The 15,192-nt window shown below is 46.4% G+C and overlaps 1 protein-coding gene across 1 annotated transcript in view; it reads right to left on the bottom strand.

The window, feature by feature from the left end:
* Positions 1–15,192, bottom strand: part of LOC8028269 (prolyl endopeptidase) — a 59,238-nt gene that overhangs the window by 34,972 nt on the left and 9,074 nt on the right. Inside the window, exons 3-8 of the mRNA XM_040211126.3 lie at positions 11,876–11,971; positions 9,790–9,958; positions 9,334–9,435; positions 6,578–6,720; positions 5,641–5,753; positions 3,301–3,446 (exon numbers count right to left, since the gene is read on the bottom strand). Of these exons, the coding sequence (XP_040067060.1) occupies positions 3,301–3,446; positions 5,641–5,753; positions 6,578–6,720; positions 9,334–9,435; positions 9,790–9,958; positions 11,876–11,971 (769 nt within the window). The remainder of the gene's footprint in view (positions 1–3,300; positions 3,447–5,640; positions 5,754–6,577; positions 6,721–9,333; positions 9,436–9,789; positions 9,959–11,875; positions 11,972–15,192) is intronic.

Below are 15,192 nucleotides of genomic sequence, written 5' to 3'. Positions count from 1 at the left end.
TGGGCAAATACATGCGTGCACATTACCATCACATTAAGTAATGGTGACCTGATCGGAAGTGAAAGATGTGGTCGCTGTGTGGACCAAAATCTCACTCACTTATACCTGTGTGTGAGTGTTTCTTAATTCCTGTTCCAGTTTGATGAATAAACAGGCCACTTCTAGTCCTGCCATCTTACGTAATTTTATGTTAACAGCAACGCTAAAAGCCAGAATATATATACGCTGGAAAAGCCGAAAACATGCATAGCCGCATATATATTCACCCAAAAATATGCATTCAAAAAAAAAAAAAAAAAAAAAAAGCCAAGTTAAAAAAAAAAAGTGCTGAACTTGAATTATATTCAAAATATAAAAAAGACCATGCAATCCTACATGCTTCTGCAAAACAAAAAGTCGATTGTCATGATTAATATGGTTTCCAGTTTTAAAATACTTATGGCAGGGATGGCCAGAATGACACGCCAAATGCTTGTTTTACAAACTAAACACCGAGATTTTTGGTTCTTTTTTCAGCTAACAACTTTTAGAAATTTTTAAAGCAGAAATGATGAGGCAGCATAAAAAATGGGGTATAAAAAGAGCACACCGTGCTCAGAGATCCGTGGCTTTGAGGGAAACGCATTCTGCCTCAAACTCCGCCCCTCGTACAGGTTTGTTTGTGGCGACGCCTACACCGTGAAGACGTCATCGCCACCGTGTGCATCTCGCCAGAAACATCCCCCACCAACATCAAGAACTTGGTGGTTCAAAACTTCCCAGATGCATGTCTCAAACATGCACCGGGGGTTTTGCCGTCACTACCATAAAATCTCGCATAAATTCCCTCTCCAGAGAGATTGCCCATCTTGTTTTTCAGGTTAAATATCCATAACATAAAAATTCCAAAACATTGCCCACGCCCCGATTCCCGTCGGACATCAAGCGATGAACCGCGCGATCTGAGGTACCCGTATGTGTGACAAGCGAGTTTGTGGCGGGTTCTCGTTTTTTAACGCGAAAGCATTAACTTTCCCGTGGAGCGAGCTGTTGTCATCAGTTTGAAGCGCGAAAACGGCACCTAGTTTTCCCGATCTTAAAGGAGCGAAGTAAAGCTGAGGGATTTCGCCTTCGGTTCCATTGGCTGGCGCGCATCAACGGGGCTCCAATTGGCCGCTGCGCTCGTCCGTTTCCACGACCGCTCACCCCATGGTGCTGTGTGTCCATCAGTACGCCATTAACACGGAGATTCCAAGGTCAGCGTGCCCAGGGGAGCACGCGTGCTGACCGACAACGAAAAGTATGCAGCAGACAAAAAAGGGAGCGGACAAGCGGCTTGCATGCTCTTGCATTCACAACTCATAAGAAGTGCTTAGGTGTACCTCGAACTTTTTTTGTCACTGATCTGCGCGCGTAATATCGGCTCCCATGACACACGAGTTGTTCCCGCGTGTATATTGGAATCTACTGCGCCTCCAATGTGCTGTATCCGTTCTCGTGACATGAGAGTTTGTAGCGCGCACCCGCGTTTCTGCCCACAATTTGTGCGCGTAGTATAGATTCCCGTGACACGCGAGTTTGTGGCGGGTTCCTACGGTGCCATCATGGAGGCGGGATAATCACGTATTCTTGCTCTTAAATTTCTGCAGGCCCTAACCGTTCCGTGTGCTGCTCACGATGATTAGAACCTCGCTAGTGACGCAGTGATGGAAGTGCCATTTGACCATTTGGAGCAGGCCTTGTAGCAGGCAAAATGTTGTTTTGGAGCAGGTAGTGGCCCTTTTGGAGCAGGGTCCGGCATATGTTGGCATATTACTTGAAAATGAAATAATGCTGCATTGCTATATAAAGCCCATCTCTATTATTGGAATACAGCGCCTGTCGCCTTTTTAAGACAGGATATATAAGATTCAACAAAGTCAACACATTTTTTTAAAAATAAAGCTTATCTGCTTGTTAGATAAAAAATGCAATTAAATATGTCACACTGAGTTCAGATGCTACAGGATACTTAGTTTTATCAGCCTGCACTTCTTTAAGGTATCTGCAGCAGCATCTAACGACCCTCACTGTTATGGAATGTTTTAGTTCAGATTAGAGTTGTCTTTTCGGGCAGCAGCTTCAAATGTTGAGGTATCTGATATTCGCTTCAAAAATTTCGATTCATTTTCGATGTGCTGGCGAAGTCACGATCGGATCACTGCGAGTTAACCCGTTGAGTGCGCTCCTTGGCATGCACCGACGCGCTGCAGAGAAGCGACACCCGCGGAGCAGACACCGCAGTCGCGCGAGTCACGCAGTGCTTTGTGCTCCGAAAAGGACGGTGAGGCTTAACCAGCACTACATCCAGAGTTTGGTGCAACTCAACTATACTTCGTTTCAGCTTCGGTGGGGAGGATCGGTGGCCGAGTGGGCTAGCGCACACCAGCTCGGAGCACGTGGAGCGAAAGCTCGCGCTGCAGAACCCAGGGATCCTGTGTTCAATCCCCACCCCTGCCCGTTTCGATCTGGATGAGCATCGTACCGGCGTGGCGGTCGTGTATCACTACTGTGTGATGCACGTTAAAGACCCCAGGCTAGCGGTTGTACTGCACTGGCTAAATTGCTCATCTACAGCTGGGAGACTCGTCGCCCGTTGAGGCAGACCAAGTTCTAGGCTGTATAAACACACACACAACCCAATTTTTCAGCTTCGGTGCGAGCGTAGCCGAAGCTACAAGCGCGCACATAGAGCCCGTAACGGTGCCCACACTGCACGAGCCCACGCGCGAGTCAGGAATGCACAGAGCATTGGGCTCGCGCTAGCTTTGACTTCGCTGGTAGCTAGCGCACGGGAAGAGGCGGGGCCAGCATTGAAAACATGCACAAGCTCGGCCTTTTCTTTCTTTTTTTTTTAATAGGCTGCTCAGTGGTATTGTTCTTCGCTTAGCTTCTGTGGCTTTGGTCTCAGATGTTGCTCACGTTGTTCCTTTCAATGATAATGATGATAATGCGCCCTCGCAGTTTCGGTTTGCGTAACAGATGCGGCGCGGAAAATACCGCAGTATCGCCACGCACTCTGATAAGACTTCAATTTTTATTTTTTATTGCTACATCTCATCTCGGCGCAGGCATGGCGCAATTCTTCAATAAAATGACAATTTGGCGCTACATGTAGCAGGATTGCGTCCTTGGCGCAATTTTGCGCAATTGGCGCAGCACTTCCATCACTGGTGACGTCTGGGTTACTTCTCTCCCACAAGACAGTCATAAACTTTAACTCCGAAGGATTTCCGGTGTCCTCTTGATTACCAGAACACCGCCACGACCGACCCAACTCACCTCGGCACTGTTGGCGAGGTCGATGTTCACCAGGGCGTAACGGGGGTGACCCTTGTTTGTCCGGAAGGTGAACACCGTCCCCTCGTTAGTCACATAGTCATACTCTGCCTCAAACTTCCCCACGATGCAGTCCAGGTGCAGCTCCCCTGCACAGCCACAGACAGTCGTCGGGTCAGCAGTAGAGGCAGCTCAGACCAGTTTTTGAGATAACCGGGTATCTGCCATCTGATCTATAGCAAATTATTCTAATTTGAAAACCGGATAACCGGATATTTGAATAACCGTAGTCCCATGGAAGAAATGTTTTCGAGCAATGTTTCTACACGCATTAAAGTTTAGGGCAACACATAGGACGACACCGAGAAAGACTTCCTAGACGGTGCCAAGTAAGGCGTCTAGGACGATGTATAGGACGCCGTTGAGGACGACTTCCTAGAGATCGATGCGAAGTATGGCGCCTAGAACGACCTTTAGGACGACGTCAAAGACGGCATCTAAGATAACCTCTTGGACGACCTCAAGGACAACGTCTAGCACAACCTCTAGGACGACGTTGAGAACAACGCCTAGAGGACGACATCTAGGACAACATCAAGAACAACGCCTAGAGGTCAATGTATATAACGATGCCTAGAGGACGACGTTGAGAACGACGCCTAGAGGACGACATCTAGGATGATGTCGAGAACGACGCCTAGAAACGACATCTAGGACAACATTAATAACGATGTCGCGCTGATGACGTCTGATGACATCACGCTGATGACGCTTGATGACTTATGTTTATGGCCATCTTTTGAGCACAATGCCACCGCCGCTTGTTTTTCACGTAATGTGACAAGTGAGGTCGTCCTAGAGGTCTAGGACAGCTTCTAGCATGACCACAAAGACGACGCCAAGGCAATGGGAAAAGTAGGGTTGCCCATTGAGCAGGACGTGCTGCTCAATCATATTTTTATGGGCTTATACAACATTGTTTCACTCAAAGGGGCAAGTAAGGCTTTCACCTTAAAAAAAAGTTGCCGTCTGCCGTACTGGCGTGGCAAAGGCAGTGGTAACATGAAATGTGATGCATTAGTGCGGAGACAGTGTGTACATGTTTCGAGACTGGATGGTGCAAAGCGGCACCATGTCCTTTTTGGGCTATCCGGCAAATGCTCTGTGGACGTCTTATTTACGCCATCTTCTGCGGTTGTGGTGTAAATGCGACTTTCTTGGAGCCCGTTGGAGCGCGAGATGCAGCAGACGGAGCGCGCAGGAAAACGGAACAACTATAGTCTAAGCTCATTATAACAGACCTGGTTAGAACAGATGTTTGGATATAACAAACCGATTTGTGAGGTTCGGTTGGTTTTCCTCTCTGCACCACTGACTCTACTTCATATCTGCCTACAACATACTCCTTGTACAACAGACCAAAATCTTGGTCAGAATCAAGGCCTGTTATAACGAGCTTAGACTGTAGAAAGTGACGGCACTGGCGGCGCCGAGCGGAGCCCCTGCACCGGCCCGTGGCAAAGGAGAATCAAACACTCCGTTGCGGCAAAATGAGCATCTGCTTTCCTTTCCATCGTTCTCTCTCGTGCTTTTTCTCCAAGGAAGCATAGACTGCGCTGGTTTCTTGGAGCGCAGTGCTGTTGTACGTCTGAACATGCTATGTCGTTCCCCCGCCGGGAGTTACACGGGCACACTCAAGAAAGAGGTTCGGCCGACACTGGTGTCCAATTGATGAGGAGACAAGCGCTACGTCGTCGTTCAACAGGCAGTCAGCTTATTGACTTCCGCTGCTGGCGCCTAACCGGATATGGTTAGGTGGCAGCCATATAACACATTCTGCGTTAAAAAGGGGGAGGACGAGAGAGATGAGCGAGCAAATGTGGAAAGGCAAAAGGTATGTAGGTTATTTGAAACCAGAAACTGCCCATGCTCCTGCCTCTTGAATCAACAAAGTCTTCAAAAAAATGCCAACACTTTTTTTTTTTTTTTTTGAAGGGGTTTGAAAAAGGAGCCCTTGCAAAAGGCTAACAAGCCAGATGAAGCACTGGTCTCTTACAGTTCAGATGAGTATAAAATTGGTGAAAGCAAAACACATTCAACTGAAAGTCACAAGCACAAACATAGCGACTGGCATCTTCACGATACCATGGTGATATCCAATACGAGAATTAGGTATCTAACAACCGATCACAAGGACTGCGACCGTTCGTAGCGTTACGTGGCAGCCCTCACTGTTTCCGAGATGTTTTGACACATGCATCATACAGTGCGCTACACACGTACGTCAGGAATGCATTCCAGTCATCCTAGCCTAGTTGCAGACAAGGAAGGACAGGCTCCTACCTTCGATGCCGTTGGGCAACTTCTCGAGGTTGGCGACGTACACCATGTTGTCCTTGCAGCCTTCCTGGGCCGTTACCACCAGGTACTTGCCGCAGTCACTCACCGTGCCGCCGCTGGCCAGTCGGAAGCAGACGAGGAAAAAACGAAGGTTAGGAACGGCCGCATTCTGTAACCCCCCCCTCCCCCAATCCGCGTCTTCCCGCCAGTGTTGCCAATTTAGAAGTTTTACCTGGTTTTCTAAATTTCTACTGCAGGATTTTTAAAATTTTTTTATTGGTAATCTTGTTTTTCATAGCAAAAGATATTTGTCTATACTCTTCTAGCAGTTTTTTGTGGCCTTTGTTTTCAGCGGGCTCTTGAAATTTCTATCGGAGGTTTTCCTTAATTTTTGAGTTGGCAACGCCGCTTCCAACAGGTTAAATATTTGTTTGCACTAATTGAGTAAATTAGGAGTTTTTAGCGAGTTATCGGGATTTCTATTGCGGTTTTTAATTTTTTTTAATTGGTAACACCACCTCCCCAGGGAGGAAATATTTGTCTGTGCTTACGGTAGCGGTTTTCTTTGGGTTTTTTAGTTTATGAGTTGGTAACCCTGCTCTCCACAAAAAAATATATTTGCCTGTACTTGTATCAGTTTTTAGTGGAATTTGTTTTCAGCAGGTTCTCAAGATTTCTATCGTTTTTTATTTTTTATTTTTTGAGTTGGCAACACTGTTTTCCAAAGATTAAATATTTGTTTGTGCTTGTTGCATAAGTGAGAGTTTTTTGGAGGGTTATCGAGATTTCTATACTGGTTCTTTTAATTTTTTAAATTGGCAGCACCGCTTCCCCAAAGACAAAATATTTGTCTGTGCGTGTTGCAGCAGTTTTTAGCTATTGCGGGTTTTTCCGATTTCGAAGCTGGCAACACTGCTTCCCGCGTGCCAGGGAGCCTCACATGCGCCACTTGGGCTCCTTGGGAAACTCGACGCAGAGGACGTCGTCTGACTGCGGGGTGCCCACGCGGTGGTAGTAGAGCTTTTGGTCCTTGGCGCTGTCCGTCTCGGTGCCGTCCGCCTTGGCGATACTGTCCGGGTATTTCTGCGAGACAACAAGAGGCGGTGCTCCAAAATCGCCCAACAACTTATTCCCAAAGAACAAAGTTCGCACATTTGCGACGGCTCGCGATCAAGTGCCTTCAAACCTCTTCAGATCCCTTGCGACGAGACACCGGCGCCACCTGTCGGGTAGCCGGGGAACACTTTCTTGGTCCCGTATATTCACCATTTTCTTCACCCATTGTTCTTTCCCTCTCGGCTCGAAAAACTTCTGACAATGTTATGGACGACCGTTTCGACTCCCAAAAATACCGTAGAACCTTTGCCCTAGTGATATGAAGTCCCAGGCCCACCTCATAGATGGCGCCAGCATGTTCTTTCGTCGTAAGAAATCACAAGAGCCCGGTCGTGAGCAGACAGAAGTGAGCGGTTGGGCTTAAACGGCTGACACCGAACAAAATGTAAAGAACACAAACGAGCCTGTGAGGGTTAGTCCCAATGTGTGGGCTCCCAAACCGGGTCCCTAGAAATGGGGGCTGTTTGCTAGTGATGCGGGTGTTCCATTCGACGGGAGCGAAAAATATTGAGGCCATGCGGACACCTCCTTAGGGGGAAAAATACATAACGTTTCAGACAATTCCCCTCAGCAGATGTACGCCTTGCCTATCGTTTTCTTTTGTTTTTGCTTGACAAAACCTTGCCCAGGAATTATTCTATGAGACATACACAGGATGTCTAGCAAACTATTATTTTTAAATTCCCTGACTTTTCCAGGTTTTCCCTGACAATTTCAGGTGATATTCCCTGACCACTATAGAGGCAGCTAAATATATAAGACCATTATAACATAAGACATTGAGCATTGAGCACTACGAGGATCATTTTGCACGGGCTTAATCCAACTTGCATATTCCGAAATATTCGGACTCGTCCAGTCCGTATTAAACGAGCACTTTCCTGCCGCCGACATCGTCAGTTAAGAGGCCACTTGCGGAAACACAATGAAAACACGAAGCTCAACCGCACACATCAATAACAGAATGGCAGCATAGCTGCCAGATGCACACTTTTGGAATCTTTCGCTTAAAGGGGTACTCCGCCGATTTTTGAGCTACCTCAACTAACTATATTTTCTGACTCCCCGGCCTTTGCCCTTTCTGGTATGCTATTTAGTATCGTGAAATTCATAATAGTTATTGCGAAATCGGCAAATGAAAATGATGCAAAAACAAACATTCAAATATACCCGCCCTTTTCAGGGCCGTGATGTCACTGGAAGTTTAGCTTGCCAGTCGGGCGAGCAGTCTAAAAAATAGAATATGCTAATCATTTGTTCCGTGCTGGAGCGCGGGGACTGGAGCGAGCTTCCAAAGCATTCATTTGACACCATGAAACTGCTTCCAACCAGTTGGGAACAAATTCTACAGTCCAAAGAGTGAACCCCTGCACTTCCAATGACGTCACTTTTTCATTGTTGCCAGTAGAGACTTTCAGTTTGAAAAACACGGTGAGGACTAAAATTGTAAATTCAATAACTTCGTGAAAAAAAATTATTTTGAGCTAATATTTGGGATACTATTTTGGCGATGTTGTTTGGCGAGTTTAGCAAAATTTCAAGCAAATCGGGGACCATGAAGAAATCGGCGGAGTACCCCTTTAAGGCTTGGATTGGATTGGGGTGTGTGGTTTTCCCATTTGTTACTAAATCTAGTAGCTCTAACTGGATCCAGCCTAGTGTCGTGCCCTCTATCCAATCCAATCCAATCCAAGGCTTGGACTGGATATGTCTGCTGTTCCCTTTGCATCAGGCAGCACACTATACGTCGGATGAGCAGAGCTTGCGCTTCGCTCTAAGCAGAATTAATTGCCAATTGTTCTGTCCCCAAGTCCCCAAGTTTTTGCTCAGTGCACTCGATGGCGTTTCCGGCTCATTTTCCCTGACTGGGCTCGCTTTTTAACAATATCCCTGATTTTTCCCAGTAATTAAAATTTCCCTGACAATTCCCGGTTTTCCCAGTCGCTAGACACTCTGCATACAATTCAAGCCCAATGACCCTCTTTCTGCGCTCAAGACTGGACTCGAATATTCAAAGCGAAGACAAACTTACAGCAGCCATCTGCCTGGAACGCTGCTCGTCCTCATTAATCCTGCGCTACGCTGTCAAAGCTGCGTGCGCGAGCACGTCGCTTCGTTTCTCCTCTCTTTCGCACGAGAGGGCATGCAAGTGAAATGCAAGACAAAGCCACATGCTCTCGCAACAGTGCGGAGCTGCAACACTTTCGAAGCTACGCTAGCCTTGACAATGTATCCAAAAAATATTTTATGTGAAGTTTTTTCGTTTTTTTTATACTAGATACTTTTTACCCACAAAGTCAATACCGTCACCAGAAAAGCCCTCTTGCGGGGGATTTTAGCTGCCGGAAGAGACACCCGCATCACTAGCAAACCGCCGCACGGGTACCCTAGAGGCGGGTTCCTCAAGCTCTCGGATCTCCCCGACCATCCCCGTCCCCCGTTCGCAACGTACCTCAGGTAGGATGCAATGATTGGTGTATCTGTGCTCTGCCGGAATATAAGTGCAAGGGCCTTGTTTGTAAGTGGTGCGTCTATTACTCGTGTGAATACGGCAAAAAGTGAACCAAGATGGAGACCCACCCCATAAAAGAAGCCCTTATTGTCATGGGTCCAGGACATGCTGGTGAACTTGATCTTCTCCAGGACTTCGGGGAAGATCTCTCCCGTCGCCACGTTTTTCACCTGAAACGTTTCGGGGGATCACTGCTGTTGCATTGGACGCAGATGAAACAAATCGACACTTCCACCTACAACGGAAGGTAGGGTATTTCTTCGGAAATATCCCGACGAGCGTTTTCTTGTCAAAGGCGCTAGCAGAAACCACAATACAAACAAAATACAAAATGCTCGCTTCTTTCTTTTCTTCGTCTACTGCCGGGCGATTCGACAACAAATGTTCGACCCTGATGACACAGTCGTGGACCAAATATAGCTTCTGCATCTACTAGGCCTTTCTGGTTAGTGACTGTGGCAGCTGAAGCTGCCGCACACGCTAGCTCTAGTGTATCCATTTAAAAAATAGGGGCGTGTCCTCACATAGATTTTGATCCAATCGGAGCCGCTGTAGCTGAGGCCATAGGCGAACAGCTCGCCATCTTCGGAGAAGCTTGTCGTGCTCATGGACACCGTGCCGTCTTCGGACAGCTCGTTGGGGTCGAAGAAGACCCTGGGATCCGCGTCCAGCGAGTCCTGGACGTATAGCACGCTGCGGGAGGAGGAGGGAGAGGCGCGGTGAACCCCCAGGTGCCGCCATCTTCGAAACAAAACCTGGCGCCTCTTTGCCAAGAGACGACACACAGATTTCTTCGCGGGGCAACTTAGAATGCTCGACGTTCAAGTTTGCGTGCTTTTAAGATGTTTTTTACACAGAACATGTTTAAGACCATAGGCGTAGGCTACAAGGGGGCATCGGGGCTCGTGCCCCCCCCTGGTGAGATCCGGGGAAGCACAGCCCCCCCCCCCCCCTCCCGGGCCCGGGCCATGATCCTTATCGAGACGCTGTTTACGTGCAATGTAACGAGCTCCTAGTAGAGGCATGTAAACAAAATAATGCCCAGATTGACAAAATACATAGGAAATGAAATCCCAGAGTGCTTTCGTTAGCTTCAATCTCCAGTTTGGCAATAAGGTAACGTGCCGCCGCCGCCGCCGCCGCCCCCCCCCCCCCGGAAAATGGAAAGTCTACGCCGCTGTTTAAGACTAGGCTTTTATAAAAAGAATGCCTATGAAAAGCGTGCTGCAAAAGTGCAATGTGCAATTTCCCTTCTAAATTTACCAAGAAAACCCAAATTGGTACATAATAACACACCCCTTTCCCTGCTATATTTAGTGAGAAAACCTAGAAATTGCTGTATAAATATACAAAATTTCCCCACTAAATTCAGTGAGAAAACCTGAACTGATGAATAATGATACACCAATTTTCCCACTAAATTTAGAGCAAAAAGTTGAAAATCAGTGTGCTATTATACGCCAATTTCTCCACTAAATTTAGCGGGGAAACTCCGCTAAATTTAGGGAGACACAAGTCCGCTAAATTCAGCAGATTCTAGCGCGTCCCCTGAGCTCAAAAGAGCTCGTAAATAAACACTCAGTGCAGTTCAATACATATATGCTGCAGATTCCGTGTCTAATAACTACCATAAAATTCCGCTGAAGCGCCCACTTCATTCAGGCACCCACTATTAACATGTCTCAACCTTGGGAATTCTGCAAATTATATATTAAGCGCCCGATTTGACCAGACAAGTGCCCATGTCCAGATTAATCCAGTTTTCAGTGAAAGTGTGATGGGTGCTCTCCCAGTACTTTATGGTAGGTATATCTATTGGATTAAGACACATTCTTAATCTTGAAGAGAAAAAAGAATTTAATTTTAATATTTTGTTTTTCTCCCAGAAAAGCGCCTGGTTTTATTCCAGTGTATTTCAATTTTCCAGTATAGAAACCGGTGAGTCTCAGAAAATCTGCCCAAATAACGTCGAATCACAAAATAAATTTGACAGTATGGTCGGACCCTTTTGTGCCTCTCCTAGTTAAGCACTTAATGAAGGCAATTTCATGGTCCTTGCCGATTTTAGAGCCTATTGTTTTTGCCGGTAGTAACCTGCTTTCCGCTACCCAGAGAAACCTAGAAAAGTTATATTGTTAGTTGCGAGTAAACGCTCCATGCTCTTTTGTGAGAATTTGCTTTCATGTGCGCTAGACTTTTGTTTTTGTCCCCGACGTTAGGATCTCTTGTCAGATATTTCATTTGTTTTTCCGCCCCGGGATCTGCGTCGCTAAGTGACGGGAGGCAGGAGCCTGATGTTACTGCCTCGTAAAGTCGTTCATTTATTATTATTATTATTACTTATCAATTTAATTTTGGCTGCCTCTTTGGCTTATAGCCATATGTCCCCATCACGAAATCGCGCATAGGGCGTCCCAAATTTTTTTTTACGGGGTTTCCTTTACCACAAAAATGAACTATGCATTGTCAGACGCTGCGCTACATTTGAGCAGAGGCTTACTGTTTGACAAAACATTGCTTATATAACAAATAAAAAAAAAAAAAGCCCCGTAAATTTTTTGCAGGGCACGCTGCACACCTGACAGGTATTTAAGGATGTTTTACGCTTACCTTTGATTCTGAAGCCCAGTGTTCATGTAGAAAAAATACCGGCTTCCGTGCTTGTTCGGGCATCCGAACCGAGGGTAGTCGTATAGTTCTCTCAGCCTGAAAAAAGAGGACTCGCATAAGATGTCCGTACACGTCACCCAGACTTCAGAAATTGAAACGTCTCGCATATATGTGGGGAGAAGGTCAAGCCAAACTGCAGGGCAACTTCTGACGTTATTCTAGCTGTTGGGGAGCGAATGACGCTGCACGCGCTGCGGTTCACGCGGCTGACCGAAGTTGTTTTGTTTTCTTCTTTTACTTTAAACCGCCGATCTATCAAGATCGGCCGCGCCGAAAAATAAGGCAAAACGACGACGACGAATAAACGCTCAGCCTTGTGACAATCAGCTAGGCTGACATGACTCCTTCATTTTGACTTTCGAATTTACTTTATTGGCGACGAGGCTGAACCCAATGTCTGAAACCGGTCAACCCACCTCGACCAAGCACACCATGGCCTTCTCTGTTCCCCAGTTCAACGAGGCATCAGATAAGTGGACCACCTATTTGACACGCTTGGAAGCGTTCTTCGAGGGGAATGCAGTGACCGATGCGGCGCGGTGGCTTTCATGCGAGAGAGCAAGTACAGTCTTTCGAGCCCTCTGCAGTATTACGTCTTGTGACAACCGGCTAGGCTGACATGACTCCTTCATTTTGACTTCCGAATTTACTTCACCAGCAAATAGGGTGAAGGCCTCTCGAGTCACTCTGTTTATGCAACAATCCGCGACAGACTTGGGTTTAGAAAAGTTTGTGCGAGATCAGTATCGAAAAGTTAATGCGGATTATTTTTTAACATTCTCCGTGTTTAAGACCCAGCCACTACCACTGTTCTATTCAAGGAGTGCAGACTTTCAATCCCTTGAATGATGTGCATTTGACTGAGCAACGAAGCTGTAAGAACACAAGATTCTCGTTTTATTAATGAATTTCAACGACTAGAAATAAAATAGGAGCACACCACTAGTGTCTGGTTACAGCGAAACTGCTGCCACACACGAGACGCCAGGCATTCTCTTCTTCCCCAAGTAAAAAAAACACCGAACACTTCTATCTTGTTGACTGTCGTAATCTAAGCTTGCCCCAAGCTGTACAATCAAAAAACACTCCAAACATATACGCCTCTCTTCAAATAAAACGCCTGGTTCAATACGATACCCTGCCCTCGTCTAAGATAGCGTGCTCGTACGCGGAAGTTGTCTAGACTTCACGCGGCACCCATCAAGATTCATAACATACACAAAGTACTGTGCAAGGACAGCGTCGATTCCTTATGAGTGAGACTCTGTGTTTTCAGAGTTCATTTCTCAAGAAATCTGGAGGTGTTTTTCGGAGTTTATTTTTCGCTGAAAATTTGGGGTTTAATGCAGTTTATTTTTGTTAGATTCCCATTCAGAGTTCAGAGTTCAATTTACTGTGTTCCCAATTTTATCTAAATTCAAAGACAATATAAATAACCCCCAGGTACCATGACCCGTTGTCCTGAAGGAACCTTAGCTAAAAGGCAAACCCCTTCTGTCAGTAGTTTGAGATTTCAAAGGAAACGGAAGTGGCCTCTCCTCAGGACCACTGACCCCATGTACTTATAAACTTCATTTGTGAAACACAGTGTTTCCTTGCTTTTTATTTTGTCATTGTTACCTCTAAATTCCGAGTTTTTCAGGTAAATTTGAAGTGTTGAAACATTTCTCGGCGGTGTTTTTCAGATCAACCGAAAACACGGAACCCTACACATAAGAACCGTACACTTCATGATGTACTCGTTACTGGTTACTGGTTGCTAAAGGCCAATTCAGATACGCATCGCAGCAGTAAAAATGCACATTAGCACTGATGTAGCTGTGTATCGGCATTGTATGAATAATATAGCAGAAAGTCGGCAGCAGCATCAACAAGGTCAGTCTAATTCCAGCGCCGAGCGAGTGCCGTGGTGTTTGTGGGAACAGGCCTCAAGCCAGACACACACTTTGCCCTTTCCACATCTGCTTGCACTTTCCTTTCCCCCTTCATTCCTCCTCTCTCAAAAATTGACACCACAAGCTGAGAGCACTCACTCACTCACTCACTCATTTATTTTACGTGCTCATGAACAGCTAATGCCTCAATAATGATGCTTAAAGGGAATCTCCATCGATTTCTTTAGTTACCTTATCCAAGGGCACCATCTGAATGCTAGTGGCTTCCCGATTCCAAAATGCTATTTCGTTTCCCCAGATTCACTTCGGTTAATTAAAAAAGTCAGAATTAGTTTGATACCGAAATCGCGGTGGTTATCGGTTTCCCTAGTTCTTCCCTATTTTTCCCCACCACCAAACATGACGTCACCAGCGGGAAGCAGGCCTGGTACGCTTAACAGTGAGCTGTTTTTAACTATCTGCTTGCACAAAATGTGAGCTTGGCCTACGTGCTAAACTATGATAAGAAATACTAAAAATATTGGAATTTTTTTAGGACACAGCCTTTGCAACTCGGTTCGCTTGATTCGAAACTCAATGGTTTCGTCAAATCGCTAGCTTAAATTCGTTCTCCTTTATCGCAGTATCTCACAAGAGACCTTTGGTCAATTACCCAAGCACCAAGGACAACATTCAGGATCCTTCTAAAATGTTTATAAAATAAAAATAAAATGTTCATTGAAGTCATTGAAAACAACAGACGTGACAGCGGGGCAAATGTCGACTGGCCAGGAAGCTACACCGAGTGACCTGGGCACTACATTCTAGCCCTGGATGTCAATGCATCGGGGGTGGCAGCCATCTACTTTGACTGGGCCACTACCTGGAGCCGCTGCCTCAACGAAGCGAGCGAGCGCACCATCAACCGCCAGGGCTTTACCATTTAGAACGTCCATTGAACAGCCCACCAAAGGTCACCTTGGCTCGCTTGCTTACTGGCCTGAACCGCCGCCGAACCTCCAAGACTCGTGCGACGGATCAGAAGAGTGTGTCGTCCTGAACACCATCAAACCGCCAAGGCTTTCCCAGCCGCACGGTGAAGCCTCCGGACAGACCCCTTCGCCCCGGCACTTCTTACATCTGGTAGAAGTGTCTTGGCAAACCCCGAACCTTCAAGCAATGGCGCTTGCGATGTTGAGAAGACCGCGTCGTCCCCTCCTTGTATATATCATCTCATAATCATCATCACTAGACGTTGCACCGCGGGCCTCCATGATACGGGCTGTCGCCTTTCCACGGTGCCACGGCTCTCCCGAGCCAATAAAGATTACGATTACGATTAGTGCTAGAGTATGCAGCATCTTCAGCGATTTTATTAGCGCT

This window comes from Ixodes scapularis, unplaced genomic scaffold (genome assembly GCF_016920785.2).
Source record: "Ixodes scapularis isolate PalLabHiFi unplaced genomic scaffold, ASM1692078v2 PGA_scaffold13__105_contigs__length_92229423, whole genome shotgun sequence".
Classification (NCBI taxonomy): domain Eukaryota; kingdom Metazoa; phylum Arthropoda; class Arachnida; order Ixodida; family Ixodidae; genus Ixodes; species Ixodes scapularis.
This window is presented reverse-complemented; position numbering and strand designations above follow the sequence as displayed.